Below are 18,927 nucleotides of genomic sequence, written 5' to 3'. Positions count from 1 at the left end.
GGGACAGGTCCAGGTGGGTTTGGGGATCCCACCCAGAGCAGGAACAGGTCCAGGTGGGTTTGGGGATCCCACCCAGAGCAGGAATGTGTCCGGGTGGGTTTGGGGATCCCACCCAGAGCAGGAACGTGTCCGGGTGGGTTTGGGATGTCTGCAGAGAGGGAGGCTCCCTGAGGAGCAGCCACTGGGTTTATGGGAGATGGAATTCTGCTCTAATATTTGATTTCAAGGCATTGGCAGCCTTTGTCATTGGCAGCTGACAAAGGGACTGACCCTGCCCAGAGACCCTGCAGGATCTGCGAGTGGGACAGCAGCTCTTCCCAAGCTGCCACTTTGGCTTTAAATCTTCCTTTTAAAAAAAAAAGGAGAAGGAAGGCAAACAGCCAGTACAGTGAAACACGCAGGAAAATTGGTGATGCCTTGAAATTAAAAGCATTTTTTAGGCCATGGCCATTTAAAGCAGCTTAATTAGAATTAAAGAATTTTAAAGAGTTTTTATAATGCACTTGTTAATCTTTTGGCTGAATCATATTGCGTTTTATTCTATCTAATTGATTTTTAGCAATTTAGTAGTGTCATTATCTTTCCCTTAATTACAGATCAAATCAAATAAAAAATGTATTCACAAGTTGAGGTTCTTAACAGCCAAAGAAATATGGAAATGTTTTATTAGCACATGTTTCTGATGGCTGCTGTTTGCAGAAGAGTTGGATGTGTCCATTTAACAGACAGGCTTGTTGAAGAAACATTCCTGAGGGAGAGAAAGTTGGGTTGTTTAATTTCTCATAGGACAGTCTAAAAGACTATGCCTTTACTTTGACCCTAGTAGTTGAAAAATCATTTTAAAGCATTGATGATAATTATGGAGAAAGGGCTCACTTATGTGTCTGTTTAAGCACCACAAAATCACTAATCGAAGAGTTCTTGTTTTGTAGTTAAACATTAAATGTAAGTGAACTGGTAATCAGTTTATTCTCGATTCCAATATAAATTTATATTTCATTATTTTTTTCAATTTATTTAATATTTCCCACTCAGAATTTGTAAAGGCAGTATAATGGTCAGGTTTTTTCCATGTAAATTCTTTTGTTTCCCTGTCTGAACCAAAGAGGAAGAAAATTCTCACTGTCTTCTTAATATTAGTAGAGCATGCTTGATTTACTAATAGGAGCAGTTTCTCAGGTCTTTGTGGCGATTGAATTTATGAATTTATCAAACTTCAGGCTGCTATGGACCTAAATCCTGGGGGAAAAACTGTTGAAAACGCTTTATGTCAGAAAGTGTCCTGCATCACAGTTGCTTGAATAGCCCATCAGGGCATTTTCACATATTTTAAGGGCAAAAGCTTTAAGGTTAAAGTCTTTAATGATCCTTTTAGAGGTGGCCCTGAGTGCCACGAGGCTGTTGTGGTGCTGGAGGGGAGCCCCTCTAAACTGGTGCTGTGTGACGGGTGTGCCAGCACCTGCTGCCAGGAGGGAGGGCAGTGCCAATGGGACACTGTATTTGTTATTTATTGTTCATTATTTATCAGTCCTGGGCTCCTCCCCAGTGCTGTGGCACCTGCCCTGGCACCAGGGGCATGCACTCCATGACACCCCATCCAAGAGTGCAAAACTCCTGAGTGCAAGGAAATTTGGCTTGAAGGGGGTACTTTGGGGACTGATGCTGAGAAAGAAATCGCCTGGTGGAGGAAATCAAATCCCATCTCCATGAGCTGCCTGACTCCACATCACGTTCTGTCTCTCTGATGGTTTTTAAATTGAGGGGCAAAATGCTGTTGTGATAGTGTCACTAAACACTGCAGAACAAATTTCCATATAAAACCCTTCCTAGGTAGGAAATTCCAGTTAATAATAGTTTGGAGGAAAACCTATAGTAAAACTTGAGCATATTAACTATTAAGAGTTTAATTTGAGCTCTGGGGGAAATGATGTATTGAGGTAGGTACAGTAAAACTGATGAGATTGCAGGCAGGTTTTACAGATGATTTTTTCTTTCTTTTAAGGATAATTGAGTCATTTTAATGATAAGCCTTGCTTGGCTTCTTTGAATGGACCGCATGTAATTAGTTGCAGCTTCAACTTTGAAATGTTTTGACAGAAAATGTATCATTTAGCGGGTGCATTTTTCCAGCATGCGCCTTTAATATTTGTTCATTTTCTGCAAGGCACAACTTTGCTACTTCAGGTGGAATCGCAGGCAGGGCTGGGCTGCCTTTGTCACTGTGCTGGTTGGACCAGGAAGTGGGAATTCACCTCGCTGGTGTCCTGCAGGATGAGGGAGGATGATGATGGCAGGAACACCTTCAGCAGGTACCACAGTGCTGCCTTTGTCCCCTCGCTGGTTCCCTGCAGGATGAGGGAGGATGATGATGGCAGGAACACCTTCAGCAGGTACCACAGTGCTGCCTTTGTCCCCTCGCTGGTTCCCTGCAGGATGAGGGAGGATGATGATGGCAGGAACACCTTCAGCAGGTACCACAGTGCTGCCTTTGTCCCCTCGCTGGTTCCCTGCAGTATGAGGAGGATGATGATGGCAGGAACACCTTCAGAGGCACCACGGTGCTCTCCTTGTCCCCTGGCTGGTTCCCTGCAGGATGAGGGAGGGTTAGGGTTAGGGTTAGGGTTAGGGTTAGGGTTAGGGTTGGCAGGAACACGTTCAGAGGCATGGTGGTGCTCTCCTTGTCCCCGGGCTGGTTCCCTGCAGGATGAGGAGGATGATGATGGCAGGAACACGCTCAGAGGCACGGTGGTGCTCTCCTTGTCCCCGGGCTGGTTCCCTGCAGGATGAGGAGGATGATGATGGCAGGAACACGCTCAGAGCAGCTGGAGCCCGTTCCAGCCCAGCGCAGCACCTGCGGGCCGGCGCCGCTGCCCTGCTGCAGCTTCAGCTGCCAGCTCTGCCAGCAATGCAGCGCGCCTGCCTCGGCCTAATTAGAGGCATGATTTGTGAAACGCTGCCTATTTATTTAATTAATCACCGGCACAAAGCTATAAAACCCATATTTTAAAAACCCCTGTTAGTTTGCCATGTGGTTAATAGATTGTGGCACATTAAAAAGTGACACGGTGATGTATTAAAAATGTTCCACCTAAGGTTGGCTGATGTCCTCGAGGAACTTGAGCTGTCTGCTTTGTGCAGCAGAAGCAGAGGATTAGAGGCTGATCTGTTCAAGGATTGAATATTTCTGAAAACATTCATCTTTTTTAGAGCATCTGTTCGTTAAAATAGATCGTGGCACGTTCCTTAACGCACAAATAATGTTTATGGTGCGGTTTTAATTATAAGTTTTGGTTGCATTTAGTTATTACAAAGAATAACTCTATTCCTCAGTATTAAATTGTAATGTTTATTACTAAGTAAAATATGTATAATTCTTCTAAAGAGGCTGTTTCTTCTCCTCACTAGAAGGAATTTGAGGGTGGTTTGGGGTAATGAATGCATTTCTGCTGCAGCTGGAGCAACAACACTTGGATCAATGTGTTTTTATCCCGGGGCTGCAGGGCAGGCTGAGCTGGTGCCACAGGGCTGGTGGGACATCCCACCCTCTGTGTTGGCTTGGGCACATGGAGAGGGAGCCAGTGTGGGGCAGAATGCCATGGGAGTGTGGCAGGGGAGGGTGGACAGGGCCATTTGTCCTAAATCTGACACCTACATGGACAAAAACACAGCCTGGGCTGTAACAGGGATGGACCTGGGGCTTCTCCCTCCCTCCGCATAGCATTTGTCAGAAAAAAAGCAGTATTAAGAACTCACATTAATAGCATTCCAAGTAAACCAGATTTTAATTCACAGAGAGTTGTACAAATGAATGTGTGTTACTATAATTGAAACGTGCTGTTACCAGCACTATGTGTCTTATTCTTTGCTCAGGACTTACATAATTTTATTAATTGTGGGAGTGAATGCCAACAGGAGCAGGCAGTGCTGTGGGTGCTGGGCTGTGTGGTTGTTTCTGTAAATCTGGTAAATCTCTGAGTGTGAGGACGTGTTCAGGTGCGAGGAACCTGTCCAGCTCGGAGGGGATGTCTCTCAGCTGTGTGCTGTATAATTAACTGGTACATGAGGAGGGGGCTGGAATAAAACATGAGCATGGTAATGCAGCCTGGAGCTGGGGCTGTAGTGATCATTGCCATGCAGAGGACGCCTTGCTCAGAGCTGCTGCTGCCTCTGCAGCCTGCACAACATCTGGACCTTTAATTGACAAATCGCCTGGTGCTCTGCAGAGCAGGCATGCTAACTGGAGTCAACAATTTAGAATAAAAAATAATAGTGTGTTATTTACCTTGCAGTTAAATATTCATACTTTGTTATGCTTTGGATAACAGGAAATTACTGGGTTAAATTTTTATGAATAGTGACAGTGTGAATAAGATAAATTAAGTATTTAATGATGTTAATGGAGTTTTACATCGTGATCTGCTAACTGTGCAGCACAAGCTGGGGTGATGCAAAGGAGAATCCTCTCCTCAGAAGGGAACAGCTCTGGGGCTTCACTGGGGAGCTGCAGGGCTGGCAGTGTGCTGGGGCTGCCCCAGCCCCTCTGGGGTGTCCTCCACCTTGGTTTGGGAATCACAGCAGGAACCAAGTGCCCAAAGCGAGGAAAACCCCAGTGCTGCTGTAACCACCTGATGAAACACACACCATTCCAGTCTTGCCATGGTGGGGAACAGTGGGGTGGGCTGAAGAAGGAAAGAAAAAAGGAAAAATATGGTCCCTTATATTGCCATAAACATCTGTGCTGTGATCTGTTAGAAATTTCTGGGTGTTGTAAATACTGGGTTGTTATAGTTCCACTTTTCCCCTTCAAGTATTTTCTGTGTGTCAATTAAATACAGAAGCGAGTAAGTTATGTTGTGGAGGTGATTGCTGGGTCACACAGTGCAGTCAACACCCTGTCACCCAAACCAAAAAACATTGAACTGGGTTTAAAAGTTAGAAGACATTTTGCATTTGGGAATGGAAAGGCATTTGTTTCCATTTTGTGCAGTGTTTAGCGTTGTTTGCTGGGAGGTGAGTCAATGACTTGAATTAATTATAATTACTGAAGAGACGTATACTGATTGAGCAAATAAAGTAGTAAGCTCATTCGTGCCAAGGCCATCTAATTAAATGCTAACTTTGGGTAAGCTAGATGTGCATGAAAGATTAATTTTAAGAGGTTTTTATGACTCCCACTAAATAATGATTCAGTAAAATCTTTGCATTATATCATTAGAACATCTAATCTTAAAGTGATATAACATTTAGTCACAGAACTCCATTGTGCAGGAAGAGGCAGTAAATTGTCAGTGTTGAAAATCAATCACTTTTCCCTTGGAAATGTTTATGGACTTTGTTTTAATGTTGTGCCTGGTGTGCAGTGAGGCAGAGCAGGAGTGAGGAGGGCGCCCTGTGCCTGGGTGTGCCCCCCTCCTGTTGTGCAGGTGCTGTGGGTGGGGAGCTCCCCAGTGCCTGGGCCAGGTGCAGTGTCAGTGACCAAGGTACCCCTACCTGGTGCATGAGGGAGGGGTGCATTCCCTCGTGGACTTCAGTTGAAATTTGATTTTCAATCTTAGAAAGACACCTTATGTTGGAAGGCCTGATAAATTTTAAATAATTATTTTTTTTTAATTTGACGTACTGTAGGAGAGCACCAGGGAGCCTTAAAAGAGTCCATCAATAAAAATACTAGGAAAATTTTCTATGATTTATTGTACATTTTCAGTGTATCCAGTTACTCCTCACTTTCTTAAAGGATTGGTGGGATATAACATTTCTAACAATAAAAGCTTAATGGAATCAGATTTGTGATTTCCTAGAAAATTAACGAGATATTTTGTCAATTTTATTCCAGACTTCATTTGTCAGAATATACAGTGTCCAGTGACAAGCTAAAAGAATTTTTTGACAAATTAACTGTGCCACAGGTGACAGATCAGGAAAATGTTAATTTAACATCCCCTTTATGCTTCCCAGATTTATTGGAGGCTATTAAGGAAACTCCAAATGGTAAGGCCCCTGGCCCTGAATAGATTTTCCATTGAATTTTATACAGGATCTATTAATAAAGTTTGATGCTGCCTCTTTGAATATTGGTAATTGTCCTTTATCTTCTGGGTTTCCTCAGCATTTCCACTTGGAACACAGTTTTTAGTTGGGAGCCAGAAGTAATTGTGGTTCCAGGAATGGCCGTGGTTGTGAGTGCTTCCTCCTGGAGAGGAGGCTGCAGGTCCCTGCAGAGCCACGAGCTGTCCCTGGGCTGCTCTGAGCCCTGGCCTCGGCTGTGTCCTGTGTCCCTGTGTCCCTGTGTCCCTGTGTCCCTGTGCCCTATGTCCCTGTGTCCCTGTGCCCTGTGTCCCTGTGTCCCTGTGCCCTGTGCCCTGTGTCCCTGTGTCCCTGTGCCCTGTGTCCCTGTGTCCTGTGCCCTGTGCCCTGTGTCCCTGTGTCCCTGTGTCCTGTGTCCCTGTGCCCTGTGTCCCTGTGTCCTGTGTCCTGTGTCCCTGTGCCCTGTGTCCTGTGCCCTGTGTCCCTGTGTCCCTGTGTCCCTGTGTCCCTGTGCCCTGTGTCCTGTGTCCCTGTGTCCCTGTGTCCCTGTGCCCTGTGTCCTGTGCCCTGTGTCCCTGTGTCCCTGTGTCCCTGTGTCCTGTGTCCCTGTGTCCCTGTGTCCCTGTGTCCCTGTGCCCTGTGTCCTGTGTCCCTGTGTCCTGTGTCCCTGTGTCCCTGTGCCCTGTGCCCTATGTCCCTGTGCCCTGTGTCCTGTGTCCTGTGTCCTGTGTCCCTGTGTCCCTGTGTCCTGTGTCCCTGTGCCCTGTGTCCTGTGTCCTGTGTCCCTGTGTCCCTGTGTCCCTGTGCCCTGTGTCCCTGTGTCCCTCTGTCCTGTGTCCCTGTGTCCCTGTGTCCCTGTGTCCCTGTGTCCTGTGTCCCTGTGTCCCTGTGTCCCTGTGCCCTGTGCCCTGTGTCCTGTGTCCCTGTGTCCTTGTGTCCTGTGTCCCTGTGTCCCTGTGTCCCTGTGCCCTATGTCCCTGTGTCCCTGTGTCCCTGTGTCCTGTGTCCCTGTGTCCCTCTGTCCTGTGTCCCTGTGTCCCTGTGTCCCTGTGTCCCTGTGTCCTGTGTCCCTGTGTCCCTGTGTCCCTGTGCCCTGTGCCCTGTGCCCTGTGTCCCTGTGTCCTTGTGTCCTGTGTCCCTGTGTCCCTGTGTCCCTGTGCCCTATGTCCCTGTGTCCCTGTGTCCCTGTGTCCTGTGTCCCTGTGTCCCTCTGTCCTGTGTCCCTGTGTCCTGTGTCCTGTGTCCCTGTGTCCTGTGTCCCTGTGCCCTCTGTCCCTGTGCCCTGTGCCCTGTGCCCTGTGTCCCTCTGTCCCTGTATCCTGTGTCCCTGTGCCCTATGTCCCTCTGTCCTGTGTCCCTGTGCCCTGTGTCCCTCTGTCCCTGTGCCCCTGTATCCCTGTGTCCCTCTGTCCCTCTGTCCCTCTGTCCCTCTGTCCCTGTGCCCAGTGTTCCTGTATCCCTGTGTCCCTCTGTCCCAGTGTCCCTCTGTCCCTGTGTCCCTGTGTCCCAGTGTCCCTGTATCCCTGTGTCCCTGTGTCCCTGTATCCCTGTGTCCCTGTGTCCCTGTGTCCCTGTGTCCCTGTGTCCCTCTGTTCCTCTGTCCCTGTGTCCCAGTGTCCCTCTGTCCTCCCTGGATTTATGTGTGTAACTGGCGTGGTGTGCCAAGGAGTGCCATTAATTTCCTGCTCTTTGCTCCTTCTCTTGCCAAGGCAGCCTCAGCTCGGGGGTCTCTGGGCAGGACCAAGGTCACCAACACCCTCAGCCCCCGTGCCTGGGTGTGGGCACCTGGGCACACACACCTGAGCTGTTACCTATGATTGGCACCACCTCATTTCCCTCTCACAATAAGTCCTGGAAGTAGAAAAGCACAGACAGAAGCCCACCCTGGTGGTTTCTAGCAGCTCTGTTGTGTTCATGACCTCGTGGGGTTAAGGTGTCCCAGAGGGTCCCGGGCACATGAGCTCAACCAAAGCTTGTTCAGGTTTATCCAAACAAAGTGAAGGAATGTCCCTTGTTCTGTTGCAATCCTAACCCTTCCTTTAAATTAGCCAAACCGGTTTCTTCTTACCCTAAAAATATGGGAAGAGGAGGTATCTGTTCTATAAAAATGCTTTCTTAAAAAATAAATGTATTATGTTGGGATGGATTTTAATAATACTTTTAGCTGTGCCAGTATGAATAACTTTAATCTTTAAATTCCTATTACTTCTCTAATTTATAATCACACTGAAGGATCAAATGGTTTTTAACAATATATTGAAATTAGCACATGGCATTTAACTCCCTGTTTTATGCTCTCATTATAGATTTATAGCATTGAATCCTTTTATTCTGTTACTTAGAATTCCAAGTGATTAATTCAAGAAGCCCTTTCTCTTCTCAAGGCCCTTGTAGTATGGAGAGAGATGGAGGTACAGAATTACTTGGAGTGCCTTGGAAGAGGGGGTCAGGATGTGCAATTTTTCTTTGTTTAGAAGATTTCTGGGTGAAAGCTGCAGTCCTGCCTGCAGTGGATTAAACATTCTTATAATGCAAACTTCGTAGATTTGCATTGCTGTGTGCTTTATGGTTTATTTGTCAGTCTCCAGGGCACCAGATGGGTTCTTTTCATCCAGTAAGTTCCAGCAAACCCCAATATTAGTTTATTCTTGCTGGTGTCCTCAAGCAGAGCAGTCCAGTGGCTCAGCTGTGTGTGTGGTTTTGTTCTGCTCTTGGCAAGCCAAGGCCAAGCCTTGGTGGGTGGGTGTCTGTGCTCCCTCTGGGAGCTCCTCAGGTGGAGGGGAAGAACTGCAGAACAGAGCAGAAATGCAGAAACAATTCGGAAGTCTTAGGCTGTTTTTTTTGAGTCCCTCTTCCTCCCCATCCCACGCATAATTCCATTTTTTTGGGATTCTGCAGGAACATGGGATCCTGCAGCAAAGTTCAGGCTCTTTATGGAAATCTGTGAAATCATGTCCAGATATTTCATTTCCTTTTTACCGATAAACAGCGGGGAAATAATTGGAACTTAAATGTTTAATCTCCTTCCAATTTTAAGCCATAGCAGCATATTTTGGTTTTCCTGCTGAGCCGAATTCCGCCCGCCCAGATTTTGTATAAACCCTGTGACACTTTTAGATACATCCTGATGAAACGTGTTTCCTCCCCAGGGCCACGTTGGTACAACGGCAACCAAAAAAATCGATGTCTACCTCCCCCTGCACACGAGCCAGGACAAGCTGCAGCCCATGACCGTGGTGACCATCGCCAACGCCAAGGTGCACGACCTGATCGGGCTCATCTGCTGGCAATATACAAGTGAGGGACGGGAACCCAAGCTGAAGTAATGCTCTTTCTTTACTACCTCCTGACCTCTCCATTTCTCCCCTGCAGCCTTTTTAGCATACTGAAACAGATTTTGTGTCAGTGTTTGGAAATATAAACCCTAGCACCTTCACATGTAGCAGTATTTCCCTCCGAGCAGCACAGGGGCACCTCCAGCCATTCTTCTTTCAATTAGCTGCTGTGTGCTGGGAAATGATCAACAGGAGGGCTTGGGCCTGTAAATGAATCATCATCTCAAACTATGTAAAAATAATGCAAACTGTATCTCTTTTGGTGTCACAGAGGCATTTGTTATTCCATGTCCCATCTATTTTTTGCTAGTGTCCTCAATGGCTGGGATCACAAGAAGTCAGATAAAGTCCAGAGCTCCTCTCAGTCCCTCTGCTCTGCTGGAGCACTGCTGGTGGTTAGTAAGAGCTGTTCCTTTTTCCTGGCAGATGACAGGAGATGCATGGAAAGGTTCTTCAGAACAGCTCACCTGAGCACCTTTCATTTTAGACCAGCTGTGTAAAATACTTCTGGTTTTGCTGGGCCATAGAACATAAAATAAGGACTTAAAGCAGTTTATTACAGAGTTGTCAGGTACTGGCAGGGATGTCCCTGGTGCAAGGAGGTTGATAGTTTTGTTTGGGTTTTTTCTATATGAGCCAAATTTCACATTTTTTATTGTTCCTGGAATATTGAATGAATAGGGTGGGGGTTTTTTCATCCTGAATTTCACAGCTCACTCTTTCAGCATTTTTCAGGAGCCCTGGAGGGCTCAGCAGCCCCAGCTGCTGCTGTAGCACAGCTGTGGGGGAATGGGAGTCAGGGCACTTGGGTTCCCAGGTTTGGATTTGCTGATTTCTGTTCCACAGACAGGGCACAGGAAAGCAGCCCCTCTTGAAAACACTTCCATGGATGTTCTTTCTTTGGATATGGATTTTTCCTTAGCTCTTCTCAACAGACATGTGAAATGTTTCTGGGGTTTAACACTTGGGTTTGATTTGTCCTTTTTTATGTTCTGGAGAAGAAATATGAAATTATTCACAGATGGTGCCATTTCATTTGCTGTTATTAATTTCTGCTCATTATATCACAAGTTCAGAGAAGTGTCCTTTGTGTATGATTAGGCTATTTTTTAATGAGTAAGACTGCACTGATGTCAGTCTTTGGGCACACACACATTTCTCAGGAGCAGAGCAGAGCTCAAATGGAACAGCACCCGTGAGTGGAGTGTTCCATGAACCATCACTGCCCACAGCAAAAGGCAACAGTGGGAAGAAATTAATTTCACTGTCTGCCTTGAAGGATAAGATGTTATGATGTGTCAAAAAGTGCTCATGAGCAAGGAGGCTGTCCAGTGTAATCAAATCTCAGGCAGAGAGAATAAAATAAAATAAATAATGGAGGTGTGAGCTCCCAAGAGCACAGTCAGACACAGCAGCAGCAGCTGAGAGTCTGGGGACAAAGGCTCAGGCTGAGGGCCAGGGCCTCGAGTTTCCAAGAAGTTTCTTTTCTTGTAGGTCCTTAATTATTTCTCATCATCTTTTTGTTAGCATTGCTGACTGCCAGTCCTGAAGCAAGGATTGATTTAACTGGAAACTAATTCTCATATTTCCAAGTAAGGAAGGAGGTCGTGTAGGGTGCCCATTCTGCATTGGCCATTTGCTCCTGATTCAGTCAGGTGAGAGTGTGAAAGGACAAAAAGGGGATCAGTGTGGCACTGCACTGAAATCCATCTACAGAATGCCTCAGATGGGTATGCAAGGCATGCAGAGTGACAGCTATACCTGCTAGTGACACTGGGAGAATAATGAGGAGGTTTTAGACTTTATAATTAGGAGAAACAACCCCTTCTGTCTTTAGGAAAAGAATATATTACTGCCTAATTCCTTTTCCTAAAAAATAGGTGTAAGAGTCTGAAGTGAATGAGTACTAGTTGACAGCTTTGAGAACATTCTGTATTCAATTAGGCTGCCTTTTTATTATAATTGTGTTGTATTTGTCTCTATTCAGTCTCTTGGTTCCAGGAACCACTGGCAGGGTTAGCAGCCCTGTCCCTGGCCTCCCACACATGGCCCTGGGGTGTAACCCAGCATTTTCCTGCAAGCCCCTGACAGATGTGCTGGAATGATTCCACCTGCAAAAAATAAACAAAATCCCTTTCTAGGAAGAAATTAATAGTGAGATGCACAATTCAAATAGAATTGCTATTTTTAGAAGTGAGGAGTGAATCTCTCCTTTTTGTGCTGAACTTGTAAGTTCCCAGCTTCAATCTCCCGCAGCCTGGGGGAGGTTCAAAGTGCAGAACAGTTTTACTCACTGGACTTTTTTATTTATTTTTTTACCACATGGTGACTAAATGTGTTGAGGAAGGCAGCCCATGAGTGCAGGCATGTGCAGCCCCTCTGTTCTGTGGGGCGTGAGCAGTGCTGGGGTGTTCCCAGCTTGCTGGGACAGGAGCTGGTGGCGCTGGGACCTGCTGGCTGTGCTCTGCTGTGCCTTCCTCCAGCTGGGGACAGGGCAGGGAGTGGCTCCCACTGCCAGAGGGCAGGCATGGCTGGGAGATTGGGAATTGGGAATTCCTGGCTGTGGGGCCCTGGCACGGGCTGCGCGGAGCAGCTGTGGCTGCCCCATCCCTGGAAGGGTTCAAGGCCAGAAAGTTTCTTTGCTAGTGTTTGCGGAATTTCCAAAATTCAGAGTGGTGAATGTTGCTGAATTACCTTTGGTGAGCAGAATCGCAGCTTACATTAACAGCAATGCATCATTATTCCCTGTTTTCTATAATAAATGTCTTAGTCATGACAAGATGCCTATAGATCACCTGGACTAAGCACTCTCAATAAAGCACAGTTGCAACTAAAGGTTTGTGAATTAATTGAGAAAATTGCAAATCAGGTAGTCAGTGAAATAATTCATTGTCACATCCAATCAATAAACTTTGTAAATCAACTCATTTAATTCAAAAAATGATCTATATAGATCAAGCGACCAATTAAACAATTAGCATACACTTTACAATTAATTAATTTAAGCATCAATCATGCAATTAAAACTCCAAATTTAAACTGCAGAGTTTAGAAACACGCTGCCACATGCACCTCCAGCTTTACTGCATGGCTGGGGAAAGGCCTGAGTGCTGGCAGGTTTACAGTCAGAAAGAATACTTATTTTCAGGTCAATAATTTAAACTGAAGTAACATTTGAAATAGATTTCAATGTTAGGAAATTATGATTAATACCTGTTTCGTAGCTATAAATAGTTGTTTCCCTCTGGGCTTTCATCTGTGGAAAGAAAGAGGCTCAGCTCTTTATTTCTTTCACATTGTATCTGTTTCAGCTTTCTGTGTTAGTTCTGCCTGTTGGTGTTTATTAATTTGTGACTGCTTTTAGTGACTGAACTTAGGTATTTAGGAAAGGTAAGTGTTCTGCTAATCATTGCTGCTGTGTTGGATAGATATTTACTTTTCCCATAGTTCATTACCCTGCTCACCTGCCCGAAAGCACTCTCTGCTTCTCCAGCCTACAGACACGAAACTTCCACAGTTGTTTGACCTGTGAGAAATCACAGACACCACTTGTTTGCCTTTAGCTCTGAAGTGTACTCATCATATAAATAAATAAATTTTCACAAATGGAGAAATATCCTTCCTGCTTTACGAAATCACAAAACTTTTACAGATTTTAGTGCATTTTAATCATTGTCAGGTTTCGTTTGTGGAGCAATGAAGGACGAAGACTGCTCTGCTCTGAGGTTTGGGGTTTTTCCATCACCACAGGGTTGTGGCAGCAGGATACATTGTGACCTTTGGGGACACGTTTGTGTGGTGTCACCATGCCATTTGAGAGCAGTGCTCTGTGCAGGTGTCCCTGTGCAGGTGCCCCGTGCAGGTGTCCCCATGCAGGTGTCTCTGTGCAGGTGTCCCCGTGCAGGTGTCCCCATTCAGGTGTCCCCGTGCAGGTGTCCCCGTGCAGGTGTCCCCATTCAGGTGACCCCATGCAGGTGTCCCTGTGCAGGTGTCCCCATTCAGGTGACCCCATGCAGGGTGCAGGTGTCCCCGTGCAGGTGTCCCCATGCAGGTGTCCCCATTCAGGTGTCCCCGTGCAGGTGCCCCATGCAGGTGTCCCCGTGCAGGTGTCCCCATGCAGGTGTCCCCATTCAGGTGCCCCGTGCAGGTGCCCCATGCAGGTGCCCCGTGCAGGTGCCCCATGCAGGTGTCCCCGTGCAGGGTGCAGGTGTCCCCGTGCAGGTGTCCCCATGCAGGTGTCCCCATTCAGGTGTCCCCATGCAGGTGTCCCCATTCAGGTGTCCCCATTCAGGTGTCCCCGTGCAGGTGTCCCCATGCAGGTGTCCCCATTCAGGTGTCCCCATTCAGGTGTCCCCGTGCAGGTGTCCCCGTGCAGGTGTCCCCGTGCAGGTGCCCCGTGCAGGTGCCCTGTGCAGGCGTGGTGCCGCTGCGGGCTGTGCTGAGTCGCTCTGTCCCTCTGTTGCAGTGACAATGTCAGCGCCTACTGCCTGCACATCGCCGAGGACGACGGCGAGGTGGACACGGACTTCCCGCCCCTGGACTCCAACGAGCCCATCCACAAGTTTGGCTTCAGCACGCTGGCCCTGGTGGAGAAGTACTCGTCCCCAGGGCTGGCAGCCAAGCAGTCGCTCTTCGTGCGCATGTGAGTACCCGGCTGGGCACGGCCGCCTCCTCCTCCTCCTCCTCCTCTGCCTCCCTTCTCCTCCTCCTCCTCCTCTGCCTCCTCCTCCTCCTCTGCCTCCCTTCTCCTCCTCCTCCTCCTCCTCCTCCTCCTCTGCCTCCCTTCTCCTGACCTCACCAACACTCGGGGCCACACTCCTTGGTGATGCTCTGCACTGAAGTGGTTTATAGACAAATAGTTGCAGTGTGGCTCAATAACAGTGAGAATAAAAATGCAGTAACCAAGCACACCAGCTGGACTGGACATTCCCCTCCCAAGTCCAGAAGAGTCCCCACCCCATCCACCCCTGAGACTTCAGCTGTCTGATTGTAGATCAAGAAGAATTTGCTATGTCCTTTGCTATATCCAGGGATATATACTGTGCTTGATCACTTTTATTTTTCTTTACTTGTGAATGAAAAATCTCTTAAACCATCAGAAGGCCTTAATTACTAGAGCAAAATGCCAGGAGCATAAGCCACTTCTTACTTGGGAAAAATATTTCATGTTTGGAGCTCTTGAAATGAAAATGCTAATAGGGTTTTCCTGGTTATTGGACATTACTTACATTTCTTAACACTACAGCTGCTTCTAGTTCTGAATAATCAGACATTTTTTAAAAAATCTGGCTTATTTAATTAGTTTTTATATTCTTTATTGTGTACTGTGTTTCTTAGCGACGTTGCAAAGCATCCTACAGAAAGCCATTGTCAGAAATCCCACGTGTATTCCCAAAGGCCACATTCACTTTGCTCCACTGCATCAGGGCACTGGGAAATAAAATATTCTGGCCCCAGTGTTCACAAGTAAGTTATTCAAGGCTGAGATGCTGGGCTGTGCTACACTGAGGCCGTGGTGAGGAAGAGGAGGTCATTGTCAATGGACAACTCTAAATTGTTGCTGATTTCTCATCTGGATAAATTGTCCTTCCCCAGCTGTGCCCCCAGAGCTGTCCTGGGTGCCTGAGCTGGGCTCAGTGCTCACTGCAGTGACCAGGGGTGGGTCAGGGGCTGGGGCTGTCCTTCCCATGGGGACACAGAGACCTCAGTGGGGTCTGGGGTGGCTCACAGAGGTGGCACTGCCCTTCTTGTGACAGCCCAGAGATCTCAGTGGGGTCTGGGGCTGCCCAGCAGAGCTCTGCCTGCAGCAGGCAGCAGGAGAAGGGCCCAGCTGCAGAAAAATGCAAAATCTTTTGGTTTACCATCATTTGTGCTGATGTGAGGAGCTTCCTTCTAGCTTGGAGGTGCTGCTGTGGAGAAATAGGACAGCTGCATCATGAGCAGTGCTTTTCTGAAAGGGTCAGTTTGGTGGTGCCAGCATCCGCATTTTAATTTTAAATGGCTTGTGATTACTGTGTAAATAGCTAGGTTTAAATTAGAATTTTTAATGTGTCCCCTAGAGTAAAGAATTACTTGATCATCACTTGATCAAAAAGGTTGTTACCTCTGTGAGTTTACATGTGTGTGCTGTCTTATTTTTGTAGGGATTTGCTGTAAATTCTATGTCTTCTTCCTCCCCTGTCACCCTACCGGTGCATGTAATTGTGGTTTTATATTTTGCATCTCTTTTTTTTTTCTCCTCCTCATGCTGAAGTACTTCAGCTGCTGCCATGTCAGCCTTGTGACTTGTAATGTTTATTAACATTGAATCACTGTTGAAAAATGTTGATGCTTGCGAGGAGCTCCGTGCTGGGGCCGCGCTCCTCCTCGCGGGCTGAGCCCCGCCAGGGACCCCCTTCTGCAGGACATGTTTGAGCAGAAACAGTTTGCAGAACTTTACACACTTCACTCCTGCCAAGGCAAACTCTGAGCCACTCGAGTCAGTTGTAAATACCCAGAGGTGGTGGCTGGAAGTAGCCCACAGTGCAGTTTATATTCCGAGCTGCATGTGGATGTCTTTGTGGCTGTACAGAGTAGCAAATAATTGAGTTTGATTAGGAAGAGGGACCTCATTATCCCCCCACCTGTGCCCAGCTGGTAGGGGAGGGTCGAAATGAAGCCATTAGCTGTCGCTCTTACTGGCATCTCAAAGAGCTCAAATACATCTGTGTCTTATTTTCTTTTCTGGCACAATCAGTCGAGCAAGCTAAGCAGGCATGACCGAATTTGGCAAGTTCCAAGGACTCTGGCAAAGTTACACAAGGAGAAGAAGGAGGGCAGTCGTTCTGGCTGCTCAGTGCCCATTAGCCTAGCGAGCTGTGTGTTTGGAAGGTGGCTGCTGTGGAGAGCAGAGCTTTGAGCTTTGTCCAGCGCCAGGCACCGCACCCGCGCACGCCCCGCGCTCCATCCGGGGGCTTTGCCAGGGAGAGGCAAGCAGAGCTCCCCATCCATGGGAATACAGGCTTCTTGAGGTGCTGAGGTCATACCTGAAAGGCTTAAAATAAATCTGTACCATCATTAGGGCTTTTTCCCTTGGAAATTGTATTGTTGGAACATGACACGCTCAGTCTAATGGTGTTTCGAGGAGCTGTAGCTCAGCTGCCAGTTGGCACACAGAGCAAATTTGGCATCCAGTTCTTCTGCTCCGTAGCACTTTTTTCTGTTTTGATATTGTACTTAAATTGCTTTGACTATTATATACAAATTTTCAAAGCCATACCCGATAGTTTAAGGTTTGAAACCCTTTTAAAATACCAGACTTGCATTGTGCTTTTGCAAATTCAGTTCAAAGCCCTGAAATGTGTTTTTTCTTGGACTCCAGGAGCAGTCCCCAAAAGGCCTGTTCCTGATTTGTGCATGGGGGTGGGTAATCTGCAAAGTACATTTTAGAATATTCATATAAAATTTAAGACAGTTAATGTGGGTGCGAAATTAAGAATGTGGCTCTCAGGATAGTGCAGAGGGAGGGGTAGGAGGGCATCAGAACACTTGATAGAGGGCTAAGGACTGCTATAGTGGTGTTAAAATGCAGCCAGTTGAACTCAATAGTGCACAGAGCTATGGAAGGCCAATCTGAGATGCACAAAAGCAGGTCATTCAGGCTCAGAATAAAAATTGTGGCTGGTATTAGTTAGTCCAGTTCCTATCACTGTGCACTTTATCTAAAAAATTACCCAGCTTAAGGTAAGTCCATTGCATCAGCTGGGATTTTGAGTCTTAAGTCTGACTTTGTGCTGATCGAGTGGAAATTGCTATTAGTCACTCCCAGGCACTTCCAGCCATGCCAGCTTGTTATGCAGTGAGCTTTAAGTGCCATAAATTCCACTTCTGGAAAGTAAATTCCACTTCTGTGTTAAGAAAAAAAAAAAAAAAAAAAAAAAAAAGGTAAAAATTACTCTAGATTGGAAAGGAGCTTTTCAAAAAGTTCTCTTCTGATTCAGAGCAGAAACCCTTTGTCCTTGCAGGGTGGGCTGTTTTGTTTTGTGGCAGAAGGGGGGACCCTGCCTGTTCCCCTGGCACCTCAGCACCACGAGGAGAGCTTCTGCCTGTGCTGCTGCTTGCCTTTCCCTCTCCTGAACCTTGCCACCCTGGCTCCAGCACGGAGGCTGTAAAAGAAGATGGAAAGCCAAGTTACTGCAGAATGATCACTATCATTAACATTCACGGGTGGTTCACTTATCATTCCTGACTGCACAGACATGGCAGCCGTTATGAAACGTCCACAGGTGTAGCACGATGATACATATTACATTGTGCCACAATGGATTTATGTATTCTGTAACAAAAGAAAAGTGTAATGAAAAAATACAGAAGGTAATCCTTTATTCCTCCACTGCACAATTTATCAGTAATGCCTGTGGATGATAAGTGCCAGGGATTTCCTTTGCTTGATTTAACCTTGTCACCCAGGTATGTTTTTGCAAAATGACAGAAAATACAAGCTAAGGAATTTCTTTGGCTTCCAATTTGCCAGCAGCACTTTTAATTGATTGACCAGCATCTGCTTGTCTGTCCTATTTTCAGTGTGTTGACCTAAAAGGAAGGTATCACACCTTAGCAGAGGGAGGTAAAACACATTGTTAGTGATTGCAATTAGGGATGTGCTGGGATTGGGCTGAGTGAGGGCAGTCCCTGCCCATGGCCAGGGCAGAGCACGCTGGGCAGTGGTGGGCTGAGGTGGCTGTGTGTTTCTGCAGCCCAGCCTGCTCTGCTGGGGCCACACCAGGCAGGGCAGGGCTGGGCTGGGCTGGTGGTGCTCCAGAAGCTCCAGTGCTGAGCACAGCTCAGGACACCTGGCAGCGCGTCCAGTGCCAGGACAAGGAGCAGGGGCCCTAAACTAAACCACAGCAACTTCCACCTCAACGTGAGGAAGAACTCCTTTCCATGGAGGGTGGCAGAGCCCTGGAACAGCTGCCCGGGAGGGGCTGGAGTCTCTCTCTCTGGAGATGTCCCAGACCACCTGGCTGTGCTCCTGTGTCCCCTGCCTGGGCAGGGGATTGGAGAGGGGGATCTCCAGGGGTCGCTTCCCACCCCAGCTAATCTGTGGTTCCACGGGGCATCTCCTCTGGGCACAGAAACATGCCCTGACTCTGGCCTGGCCCCAGGATGATGTCAGGAGCTCTTTGGTCTGGGCCTTAGTCCACCCCGGCTCAGATGTGAGGGGTTGCCGAGTGCTGAAATGTTGCTCTGCCGTGGTGGTGGTGCCTTGTGGGAGGGGAGCCGGGGCAGGGAGGGCAGCAGCTGGAGCAGGGTGGGGGTCCAGCCCCCCTGGCTCTGCTCCAGAGCAAACAGCCAAGAGTTTACGAGAGCGGGGCGCGCTCCGCGTCCCACCGCTCCTGCCAAGCACTCACTCGCGGCTCGCACACTAAATATAGCCAAACACACAGGCTTTCTTATTTTGCTTTGATCAGTAAAATAAACTTTCAGAGATTGTTCTGGGATGAGATCCAGCTTCTGGGGCAAAGAATGGCCGTGGCTCGGGCAGGGGTTAGTAATGGAGTGTCAGGGAAATCAGCCTGACAGTTCTCAG

General features: G+C 47.4%; 1 protein-coding gene across 4 annotated transcripts in view; it reads left to right on the top strand.

The window, feature by feature from the left end:
- Window positions 1-18,927, top strand: part of MAPKAP1 (MAPK associated protein 1) — an 81,942-nt gene that overhangs the window by 26,132 nt on the left and 36,883 nt on the right. For all 4 annotated transcript variants that reach the window (XM_059486284.1, XM_059486285.1, XM_059486281.1 and 1 more), the window contains 2 exons: window positions 9,174-9,346; window positions 13,825-14,001. In XM_059486284.1, the coding sequence (XP_059342267.1) occupies window positions 9,174-9,346; window positions 13,825-14,001 (350 nt within the window). The remainder of the gene's footprint in view (window positions 1-9,173; window positions 9,347-13,824; window positions 14,002-18,927) is intronic.

This window comes from Ammospiza nelsoni, chromosome 20, assembly GCF_027579445.1.
Source record: "Ammospiza nelsoni isolate bAmmNel1 chromosome 20, bAmmNel1.pri, whole genome shotgun sequence".
Taxonomy (NCBI): domain Eukaryota; kingdom Metazoa; phylum Chordata; class Aves; order Passeriformes; family Passerellidae; genus Ammospiza; species Ammospiza nelsoni.
This window is presented reverse-complemented; position numbering and strand designations above follow the sequence as displayed.